This window comes from Triticum aestivum, chromosome 6B (assembly GCF_018294505.1).
Source record: "Triticum aestivum cultivar Chinese Spring chromosome 6B, IWGSC CS RefSeq v2.1, whole genome shotgun sequence".
NCBI classification, from domain to species: domain Eukaryota; kingdom Viridiplantae; phylum Streptophyta; class Magnoliopsida; order Poales; family Poaceae; genus Triticum; species Triticum aestivum.
Genome location: NC_057810.1, coordinates 614,842,116 through 614,853,630, shown reverse-complemented (window position 1 = coordinate 614,853,630; position 11,515 = coordinate 614,842,116). Strand labels below are relative to the sequence as shown.

General features: G+C 44.3%; 1 protein-coding gene across 1 annotated transcript; it reads left to right on the top strand.

The window, feature by feature from the left end:
* Positions 1 to 1,183: 1,183 nt before the first annotated feature.
* On the top strand, positions 1,184 to 10,918 carry LOC123138307 (uncharacterized). The gene is made up of 23 exons (XM_044558257.1): positions 1,184 to 1,413; positions 1,575 to 1,651; positions 1,799 to 2,503; positions 3,182 to 3,363; positions 3,466 to 3,540; positions 3,622 to 3,756; positions 4,829 to 4,947; positions 5,125 to 5,421; positions 5,490 to 5,577; positions 5,771 to 5,876; positions 6,043 to 6,153; positions 6,454 to 6,617; positions 6,959 to 7,079; positions 7,312 to 7,536; positions 7,618 to 7,808; positions 7,941 to 8,108; positions 8,189 to 8,294; positions 8,957 to 9,094; positions 9,193 to 9,357; positions 9,428 to 9,631; positions 9,955 to 10,149; positions 10,220 to 10,291; positions 10,407 to 10,918. The coding sequence occupies exons 2-23, from the start codon at positions 1,592 to 1,594 to the stop codon at positions 10,557 to 10,559; spliced, it is 3,780 nt and encodes a 1,259-aa protein (XP_044414192.1). The 5' UTR covers positions 1,184 to 1,413; positions 1,575 to 1,591; the 3' UTR covers positions 10,560 to 10,918.
* The last annotated feature ends 597 nt before the right edge of the window (positions 10,919 to 11,515 follow it).

The following is an 11,515-nucleotide window of genomic DNA, read 5'->3' as shown; positions in this document are numbered from 1 at the left end:
AGTGCAGCTAATTGATAAATTTCGAAGTGCGGCTGATGGATATACTAGATAAGAGAGTCTAGAGTGTAGTTTAATTACCAGCAGTTTAAACGAAAATGCAAAATGCCAATTGATGGAGCGGGGCGTGAACGTGATGGTCGCTTTGGCCACATGCTCCCCTGTGGCTCATCACCCCGTCCCCACCACGTCACAGTCGCCTTAAAAAGGGAAACGCCGAAAGCTCGTAGCGTGTCACCGTGTGCCACTCCATCAGTGGCAATTCCTTCACTGCACCGCAGAAATTTCTCCGCAGGAGCGAGGGCAAACCCGTCCGTCCACCCACGACGTATGCTACCAGGAAATTCCCATGCACCCTCGGACCACGCCGTTCGAAAAAGGGGCCCGGCACGCGGGCCCCGCGCTCATGCGCCCCACCCGACCCCACCCATGCGCCGGCCAAAGCACCCGAAACCAAACCAACGCCCCAGATTCCACTGAGTGGGAACGGACGGCGTAGCAGTCCCCTGGTGGAGCGGTGTGGGCGATGCGCCGCGTTCACACGCGTCCACTCCACTCCACAGCACAGCAGCAGTACACCCGGTCGTCGTCGCGCTCGCCCACTTCCCACCATCAACACCACGTCGTTCGACCGTTACGAGTGAGGGTGATGGAGCCCCTGACTGACGCCGTCAACGCCGGCCGCCGCGGCGCCCGCGCCCTCCCGTTGGGGCTGACGCACGCGCCCATCCCCTCCTACTAGAAGAAACGGAAGGCGAGATGATTTCCTCCTCGTTTTCCCCGATAACCCCCTCCATTCCCTCAAAATCACACACCACACCACGTAGGAAGCTGTACGCATTTCCGTTACCGTAGCGGAAAAGATACCCGCGAGAGATCGGAAGGGGAGATACGATACGAGAGATGTGATAATGTGATCCGTTCCAACCCCGGGAAGTAGATGGTTTCCATGTCTGCGCGGATATCATTTTTTTCAATGAAGTTGCGCGGATATAATTCCGTGCGAGGAGATCAGCTGCCTCTATGACTTTCCAAAAACGGGCGCCCGGGCCAGGGGCCTAGCTGCAAACTCCCGCCGCCGTCGTCTCCGTCACGTTATTAATTCGAAATTAAAAACCACTACGGGAGCAGCAGCAGCAGCAGTGGTTTTTTTCTCCCTCGCCACTAAATAAATAAATAAACTCCTCTTTGTCCCTTTGCTTTGCTCCCCCTTCCCCTCCCAGACGGACCTTTCTTTTCTCCCCCACTCGGCGCTGCTTCTCCACGCTCCCATCGCTGTCGCCCTCCTCTCGCACTCGCACTCTCGCTGCTGCGCCGAATTGGAAGCTGTTGCCTCCCAGCGAATTCAAACCCCGGGGCGGGGCAGGTGGGAGGAGCGGCCGCCGCCGAGCCCGCGCCGACCAGTTGGCGTACCGGGTAAGCTGCGGCGGTTTTCGTTTCGGCTCCCGGATCCGCGTGCTCGAGGCGGCATTTCGGGGAGGTTTTTTCCCCCTCGTTCGCCGCGATTTACGGGCGCGGCATTTGGGTGGGAGTTTTGCTGATTCGGTGTGCGGATTTGTTGGCGGTGCGTGCGGCAGGGCGGCCGGGGATTTGCATGCCGGCGATGATGTTCACGGAGGGGCTGGATCGGGACGCGCTCAAGTGGGTGCGCGAGGTCAGTGCTCTCCTCCTCCTCGCCGCCGCGGCGGTTTTCCTCGGCTGAACTGAACCCTAGCTGGGGTTGAGTGAGTCCGTTGTCGTTCCGGAGCTGCCGGGGCTCCCGTGTCTGACCAGTGCTGCTTGGTTGGTGCGAATGTGGCAGGGCCAGGGCGCGGGCGCGGGGGCGGGGGCGCTGCACAGCCACGGCCGCATGGACGCGCTCCGGGCCGCGCGCGGCGCGGGCGGCCTCGGCCTCGGCATGCCGCCGCCGGAGAAGTACAGGAGCGGGCACCTGCCGCGCGCGTCCGTGCCGCTGCGCCCCACCGACGGGAGCGCCTCCTCGGCCTCCGACATGGACGAGTCCTCCGACGCCGAGGAGGTCGAGGTCTGCAGCGGCGGCAGGTACTCCGTCGACTCCTCGCCCCGTCACCGCGACGACGTCCCCCGCCGCACCGCCGTGCCCCTGTACCGGTACGCCAACGTGCCCGGGCAGCAGAACTACTACTCCAGCGACGGCTACTCGGATCTGAGCTCCTCGAGGGACACGGCGCTGCCGAGGGGGAAGCCGCAGCAGGCGCGGCGGCCACAGGCGCGCGCTGCTGCGTACGTCGAGGAGGAGGAGTACTCGGACTCTGCGGGCAGCTCCGAGTTCTCAAGTCAGGTGTCGGGGCGGAACAATGGTGTGGCCTCCAAGGGTGGGTATGCATCTGAGTACTCGCATACCGGTCCAGTCCGGAGAGAAGCGAACAATGCGGTTCCTAAGGCAGCTCGTACGGCAGCTCAGCCTTCAAATTCGAGGGCTTACCAGCCGGAGCACTATTCCGCTCATGTCCCTGCTCGGGTCGATGCCAAATCTTCTCCTAAAATGGTTAGCTCTCTGTGCTAATTGATGAACTGTTCTCATTTACTTTGTCCTGCTTCATTTTCTGCCATATCAAATGGGCGAATAGCACTATTTCCACTCCTCGGCTGCATATGAAGGTTCTGACATTTTTCTGATTTCACAATCATTCGTACTTGTTATAATAATATGGCCGAATATATAATCTTTGCACTTGCACTAGGCAATGCATTGCAATTGCTCGACATAGCGATATTGCAACAAATATTCTGCTCATTGTACAAACCTTCTCCAGATACTACTGTTAAGAACTTAAGATACACAAGCTGTTTGTTGGTATCTTCTTAAGGCTGACATGCTTCTCCATTTAGTCTACTTGGATAATGATCTGGCCAATCTTTTTTGTTTCTAATCAATTATTGGGAGAAACTCCATTTTGCTTACCATTATGATCTTCTTTGGAAACTACAAGAATAATTCAGTTCCGCAACTGCATCATAATTGTATTTGTTACTGGTTCTAACCCATGATGTACCCTAGAACCCAAAGTTGCTGCCCAAAATTGTTTCTTTTTTCTGGGTCATTTGGGCCTATAAGTTGTAAGGGTCATCTGTTGCCATGCTTTCTAAAATACATGCGAAGTTATGATACCGTTCTTACATAATTGACTAGATTTTGCTGATGAATCGAATGGGTTGTGTGCAGGATGGTTTATCTGATGTGCCCAGTGCACCACCAATCCATGATTATAGTCAGGAAACTAAACCAGCTCCTCACAGCGACACCAGAACTTGTGCAAATGCAAGTGCATCGGATGGTTCAACTGTCAAAAAGGAGGACCATGGTGATGGTATTGTGGGAGCTGATTTGGCTGAAAAAACTGATAGGTTAGCTTTCGTAATACTGGATGCTCGATCAAACCATTATTCAGGAATTAATTGTATTTCTTCTGCTGGCATGTCGTTCTGACTATTTGTTCTACCATGTAGGAGCACTTTGAATGGAAGGCACACCAGCAGACCATCTAGTTCAATCCCTCTTCGAGTCCCCACGTTTCATGCCAGGTATGTAGAGCACACATTTAAATAATAATTTCTTTACTGTTCCATATTTCTCTACTAACCTGTTTAATAAAAAAAAAACAGTTTGCAAGGCCCCTGGTATTCTGTGCTTGCATATGATGCTTGTGTTCGCCTGTGTCTTCATGCATGGGCTAGAGGCTGTATGGAAGCTCCGGTTTTTCTGGAAAATGAATGCACATTATTGAGAGACACATTTAGGTGAGTTATGGATGAATTATTTCATGCTCGTAACAATCAACTGTAAAGATGTTATGAAATATTCTAGCTGCACTTTTCTTACCGGTTTTAGTTACCATGAGCAATCATGGAAATGTGTATAGTTATGATGCACAATAACTATTTTAGTTAAGGATAAAGTTGAACTGGATACACAAAGCTAGAAGAAGTTTGCTTCATGGGGGCACCTTCTCTTAGCTTCTGTGCCTCTGGGGATCTTGTCTGATCCTAGCATGTCTCATCAGTCTATTGCAGCTATTGTCACCCGTTCTTCTGATGACAATAGATTCAATCTGTTCTGGAAGCAAAATTCATGCTTGAACTTGAGTCAATTTGTTCCATTGAAAGCTCAGTGCCCCTCTGTTGATGCAAATTGTAAATATTAAGAGACATAGAATCAGCCAAAATAGCTTCTTTCTCTGTAAACACCAATCATTCAACCTTTCATTTGTTCTAATCTACTCCCTCCGTTCCTAAATATTTGTCTTTCTAGAGATTTCAAATGGACTACACATACGGATGTATATAGACATATTTTAGAGTATAGATTCACTCATTTTGTTCCGTATGTAGTCACTTGTTGAAATCTCTAGAAAGACAAGTATTTAGGAACGGAGGGAGTAAGATATTGCAAAATTTCCAAGAATAACATATTTCATCAGTGTCTTGTTGCCGAGTAGCATCACGCAAACAAGAACTGTCGCAAACTCACAATGCCATTAAGTAATACACCAGTATCTCCCCCTTGAACACTTCAAAACCTCTCGACTTATTCTAAGGTGGAGTGAAATACTCCCTCGGTATCAAAATATAAGAAGTTTTTTGATAGTGTCAAAACACGTCTTATATTCTGGTACAGAGGGAGTACCTATCTGTATTGTGTAAGCATATCATTCATTTCTTTGAATTAGTGTACATTGCAAGTTACTTGTTCATGCTGGTCAATGTACAATCTTTTTACATGTTACAGTGAAAACTTATGCACCAAATCTGAACATAATCCGTCAATAATTATAATCCTAGGTAAGTTGATATTTTTGCATGTTTCATTCAGCTTGCAAGATGTGCTGCTGCGATCGGAGGAGGAACTCATGACAAAACAGGCATCAGAACGAGTTACGGAAGGAGCTGCATCAAAACCCAAGAAAACAATTGGAAAAATGAAGGTTCAAGGTATACACTTCCCAAATGCATGCCAAATCTTTCCCTTTTTCAACTTGCTGTTTGCGAGGACTTCTAATAGAGCGGCAGATCATTCTAGCTATTAGGAGTTCTCTTTACATGCTCTGCAAACTACTCTCAGAAATTGCCAAGATGTTAAATGGTAACATAATGTGATTTCAATTGCAGTTCGCAAAGTTCGCATGTCTGTAGACATGCCTTCTGGTTGCAATTTTTCATCATTGCCAGTGGTGAAATTTGATTCAGTTCGGCACCGTTTGTCCAACGTACAATCATCAATCACATCTGGGTGGGAGTCAGTTAGGAGAGTTCAAGTAGCAACACATGTGCCTCCTAACAGTTCCTTCTCGAAGCATAGCCTAGCATACATGCAAGCAAGTGCTCAATATATAAAGCAGGTATCTGGTCTGCTAAAAGTTGGTGTGACTACCTTGCGCAGCAGTTCAGCTGATGAAATACAACAAGGTAAATATGCTTTATTTCTTTCATGACATGCAGCCTCTTGAATTGACCTCACCATATTCTTGCCTCAGAGACATACTCATGCAAACTGAGGCTTAAAAGTTCACCTGAAGACGACGTGGTACCAATGCAGCCAGGATCTGGTGAAACACATGTCTTGTACGTAAAGAGAAATTTCTATATAGCATGTTATTTAATAACATATATGCCACTGTTAACTCTTTGTATCTGATGATGTAGCGACCCAATCAGTGTTTATATATATATATTGAATATATTTTTTTTGTGAGGACATAGTATATAATATATTATGAAATTGGTGTCAAGCTGAATATTTCTGTTTACATTTCAGCTTTCCAGATAGCCTTGGAGATGATTTAATCATTGATGTATCTGATACCAAAGGAAAACCCTGTGGGCGTGTTGTTGCTCAAGTTGCTACAATGGCAGAGGAACCTGTAAGATTTTCCTTACCATGTTGTTACTTGCTTGAAAGTTCTTTAAAGAAAAAGGTTTTTATAGTTTTCCATAGCTTGGTGTTCCTTGATATACCATGTACCAATTGTGTGCCTTTTAGTGCAATTGATGATGTTCCCCAGAAAACTTCTGAATTTTCTTGTGTAGGCTGACAAACTTCGTTGGTGGTCAATATACCGGGAGCCAGAGCATGAACTCGTGGGCCGCATACATCTATATGTTCAATATACAACCGCTGCAGATGAAAACAACACAAAGGTACTGATGCATGGCTATAGTGCTGCTGCCTTTTTTTTGTTAGTTATAGCACTAGTTTTAGTTTTAGCGCATTAAGATTAAGATTATCTTTTCTCAGCGAAGTAAAAGGTTCTCCGGAATGTCCTTGTACTGAGGAATACTATCGATTTCAATACAAGTAACCAGGGAATCCTATTTGTTAGGATGTCAACCAGTAAAGAACTATTGGATGTGTATGTTTCTTGATGATAGAGTGAATGGATGCGTCATGATTTTGACATGCTGACCAATTTCTTAACATACCTTTCTTTGTTCTTGTAGTATGGCTCTGTCGCAGAGACTGTGGCATACGATATTGTTTTGGAAGTTGCAATGAAGGCACAACACATTCAGCAACGGAATCTTGTCTTGCAAGGTTCTTGGAAATGGTTGCTGACAGAATTTGCGTCATACTATGGGGTTTCAGATGCGTACACTAAGTTGAGGTACTTGGCTACAGTAGTCCCAGCTCTTTCTTGTAGTATTCGGTATTCACTGTTTCAGTCCTTTTGCATGATTTTTCTGTTCTGTGTGATTTAGCTTACCTTAAATACTCATGTCTGTCTGCTACATCATGATAGATAGTTGATTGCAGCCCCTATATTTGGTGTTGTGACTTTGAGTGTGCTAGAAAAGATGCTTTTGTGATACTTGCTTATGATTGTTTGGGTTTGCATCGAATGTTTGTCTCTTCTTTCAAATTAGGGTTTGCATCGAATGTTTGTCTCTTCTTTCAAATTACTTTTGCCCCTCCTCAGTGAGCTGCTATTTATCATTCTTCCTAAAGGTACCTCTCGTATATTGTGGATGTTGCAACCCCTACTGCTGATTGGCTGAATCTGGTTCACGAGCTCTTGCTCCCAGTACTAATGAAGAGCCATGGTACTGCCACATTGAGCCATCAAGAGGTGCTTGCTCCTTTTCCATGAAAAGATGTTTTTTTTGGCTTGAACGGTATTTTTATCTCACAAGATAGGTAACAAATTTCTTAAATTTGGAGTAAATATTCTATTGTTTCTCCAATGTTACAAGAAAATTAATCTAGTTAGCTGAAATCAATAAAATCCATCCCGCTCTTTAGCCTCTTCATTACCTGCTCCTGACATCTCAACATGAACATGTGACTGATTGCTTCATTAGAATCGAATACTGGGGGAAGTGGAGGAGCAAATCGAGCAAACTTTAGCAATGGTATTTGAGAATTACAAGTGTCTTGATGAGTCACTAGTCTCTGGACTGGCGGAAGACTTCAGGCCTCCAACTGGATTGGCCGCGTCAGCCCTGGAGCCGGCTATAAAGCTGTACAGTCTTCTCCATGATGTGCTATCTCCAGAGGCCCAACTGAGACTCTGTGGTTACTTCCAGGTCATTCTTCAACTGTTCTGTATATGTATGTTAACCTTATCTCTAGATGCTGATGCTTATTAAATTTTAATTTATATCCAGACTGCTGCCAGGAAGCGCTCGCGGAGGCACATGCTCGAAACTGATGAATTTGTGGCAGGAAATTCTGAAGGCATAAAGATGGACATTGTGACCTTCACAACTGCTTACCAGAAGATGAAATCATTGTGCCATAATATACGCAATGAAATTTTTACAGACATTGAAATTCATAACCATCACATACTTCCCAGGTACTTTGTTGTTTCCGGGCCTGCTGTTCATCTTTTAGAAACTGTTCATTGTGTATGATCTATGAGAAGCATTCACTACAAAATGATTCTGTTACCTTGCTTTAATCTCTGTTTATTCTTCTGTTTCCACAGTTTTGTCGACCTCCCGAATTTGACAGCCGCCATCTATAGTGTGGAGCTCTCAAATAGACTACGCTCATTCCTTGTTGCGTGCCCTCCTACTGGCCCTTCTTCTCCGGTTGCAGATTTGGTGATCGCCACTGCAGATTTTCAGAAGGATCTTGCCAGCTGGAACATTTGGTAAGTATCCTTGTTAACTGGGCTCTGTTCTTGCACTTGTGTCTTGTATATGCAAGACTAATGTACTTCTTAATCCTCAGTTCTATTAAAGCTGGTGTTGATGCAAAAGAGCTGTTCCATTTGTACATTGTATTATGGATTGAAGATAAACGAAGAGCACTGCTGGAAAATTGCAGACTGGATAAGGTAAATGTTTCTCTTGTGTTTGCTTTTGGTTAAATCATATGATAAATGGTTGGCACATATTTCTATATGATAAATGGTTAATAAGTGACTAATGTCCAATATTATGTTGGTGGTGGCCAACTGTGAGTCCTCCATTTCTTTCTCTTCTATTTCCATTTGTTGGGTCTTAAATGACACTGGCTTGGTTGTTAGTGGAACCACTAAGAATTAATAACTAAAGTAACTCGAGCAATCAGATGAAGGTTATGGGCGTGGACATCTCTCCAGTAGTGAACTGATTCAATACCTAAAACCACTTATAGATGATAACTAGTGATATTGAAAGTTTCGTTAGTACCCATGCACGCACATGCACAAATGTGGGCCTTGTTTGAAGATGAACGCACTTGCCAGGCAGTTAGTTTCAGAGTTTGTAATTTTGACGTCTCATTTAACTTGAGTGACATAATAACTGAGACAGATCTGTTTTCACTTTTTAAATTCTGAAAAATTATTATTTGCTGCACTAATTACTGTACAACAGATCTGTTTTCACTCTTTATATTCTTCAAATTTATTATTTGCTGCACTAATTACTGCACAATATCTATATATGGGTGCACCAGCTTTTCAGTATTTGATATTTTGGGGTCTCATCCTGCAATACCTTTTCCGATTATCAGGTTAAATGGTCAGGAGTTAGGACTCAGCATATGACGACACCTTTTGTGGATGAGATGTATGATTTACTGAAGAACACATTGACGGAGTATGAGGTTATCATTTGCCGATGGCCAGAATACATATTTGTTCTTGAGAATGTATGTGTGGATTCACTTGCAGACCCTTTAATTGACTTGTTTGCATCAGAATGGAAATCTGACTTACCTTGTGCTATTGTGAATTTTTGTCGAAAAAGGCTATTGCAGATATCGAGAAAGCGGTAATCGACTCCCTCGAAAAGCAGTATGTGGATATTTTGGCCCCACTTAAAGATTGTATCGCCCCAAAAAAATTTGGCCTCAAATATGTACAAAAGCTAGCAAAGCGCAATTCAATGTGCCCTTATGTTGTACCTGAAGATGTAAGTTTTCTTGTGCATTCACATTTGTTAGAATTTCAGATTTTGATGTCTGACCCCTATGTGCTCACAGCTAGGGATCCTCTTGAACACAATGAAAAGACTATTGGATGTTCTGCGGCCGCGGATCGAGAGCCATCTGAGGTCCTGGAGTTCCTGTATACCTCATGGAGGAAATTCAGCTGCCATCGGCGAAAGACTTAGTGAGGTTACAGTAACATTGAGGGCGAAATTCAGAAACTACATGCAAGCAGTTGTCGAGAAGTTGTCTGAGAATGTGAGTGTTTTTGCAAAACTTGAAACCATGCTTCCATTATTTACAACTTGATGTTATCATCATGTACTGCAAACGTTAATTGGCATGTCATGCTGGGTTGCTATGTAGATTTGGCAATTGCATTGAGGAATACTTTTGGTGAATTAGGCTTTGATAGTAGCAAGTTCCGGTAGCCTTTTAAACTGTTTGCAACTGCAGTAATTTGGTTATATCTAGTCCTAGACTCAGCTTTACTGTCAGTTTTTGCGGGAACTTTTGCTGTCACTATACTTGGATAATTGTGGGCCATTTTGGTTACAATATGTTGTTATTTTTATGTGCAGACCCGCATGCAGAACACCACAAAGCTCAAGAAGATCATCCAAGACTCAAAAGGATTGGTCCTGGAGTCAGATATCCGCGGCAGGATGCAGGAGTTGAATGATCAGCTAATCGGGGCAATAAATCATGTGCACAAAGTCTCAGAAGTTCATGTGTTTGTAGCCATATGCCGAGGCTTTTGGGACCGTATGGGGCAGGTAAATGAAAGATCAATAGAACCATTGTTTCTCCTCTTGTCATATGAGTTGCTAACTAACCTTGGTTTAGGATGTCTTGAGTTTCCTGGAAAACCGCAAAGAGAACAAGGCCTGGTACAAAGGCGCGAGAGTTGCAGTGTCGGTAAGTTCATTTTCTTATTTTTTTTCGAAAAGGGGAAGTTCATTTTCTTATAGTTCCTGTTGGTGGTTGCTCCTCTTTGCTGCTATGGTCATATAATAAACTTGTAATACTGCAGGTGCTCGATGATACATTTGCATCCCAGATGCAGCAGTTGCTTGGCAACACACTCCAGCAAAAGGAGCTGGAGCCGCCTAGGTCCATCATGGAAGTGAGGTCAATTCTCTGCAAAGACGCTCCCCGACAGAAGAATTCGGGCTTCTACTATTGATCATTTTGTTCTGTACATATCAATGCGCATTAGAATGTGCAGCTTAGAAATGGTGAAATGGCCGGAGCGATGATGTGGAGATCTTTGTAAAGAAGACAAGACAATGGAATAGTAAGAAATAGAAAATAGGGCTACTGGTGAAATACATGAGCTGAGAAGCCGCAAAATAGCGCTTTGCTGGTTAACCGGGTTAAAATATGTTCCCATTGCCTGTGGGATGGGGCTGAATGCGGAGACTGGTACTTCATAGGGAGTAGTGTAAGTTTCACTGGTAGCACCTAGCTAGCTGAGATTTCACAATTACTAATATTGATTTTTGAACATGTTGACTGGATTATATTGATTTCGTATCTTGCTAAGAGCCTAAGATGCTAAGGGGCAACCTTTTGATGGTCATCGGTTCATCAATGTGTTTGGAGAGGTAAATGAAACATGGTGTGAAGTTCATGTCTTCTACTGTTGAATCTCTTGTTGAAGAGAGAAAGTTACTTATGATAACCCGTGCCTTGTACTGTTCTAGAAATTGCAGCAGCATTTCGGTGTAGAAGGGTAGATAAATCAAATCTCTAAATTGATACTCCCTCCGTTACTAAATATAGATCTTTCTAGAGATTTCAACAAGTGACTACATACGAAGCAAAATGAATGAATCTACACTCTAAACATGTCCATGTATATCCGTATGTGGTAGTCCATTTAAAATCTCTAAAAAGACTTGTATTTAGGAATGGAGGGAGTAGATTTCATGGCTGTCAAATCACTACACTAGCATCATCAAATTATGCAAATGGAAACAGATCATTCATTATATCAGTTGGTACACCGTTGGCACATCAACCAGACGCACTGAACCTCGCTTAACTAAACCTAGAGGCAATTGTGCCCGCGGTGCAACTTGTGTGTGGGTGCATGTACAAACTTCAAAAATAGAGTGCGCACCTGCGTTGATTTTGACC

What these genes read in the sequence shown, in the direction of transcription:
- LOC123138307 (XM_044558257.1), top strand. Translation starts at nt 1,592, where the DNA reads ATGCCGGCGATGATGTTCACGGAGGGGCTGGATCGGGACGCGCTCAAG. An exon ending in CGCTCAAGTGGGTGCGCGAG is followed by an intron (nt 1,652 to 1,798) that starts GTCAGTGCTCTC and finishes CGAATGTGGCAG; the next exon opens with GGCCAGGGCGCGGGCGCGGG. An exon ending in AAAATTGCAGACTGGATAAG is followed by an intron (nt 8,295 to 8,956) that starts GTAAATGTTTCT and finishes TCCGATTATCAG; the next exon opens with GTTAAATGGTCAGGAGTTAG.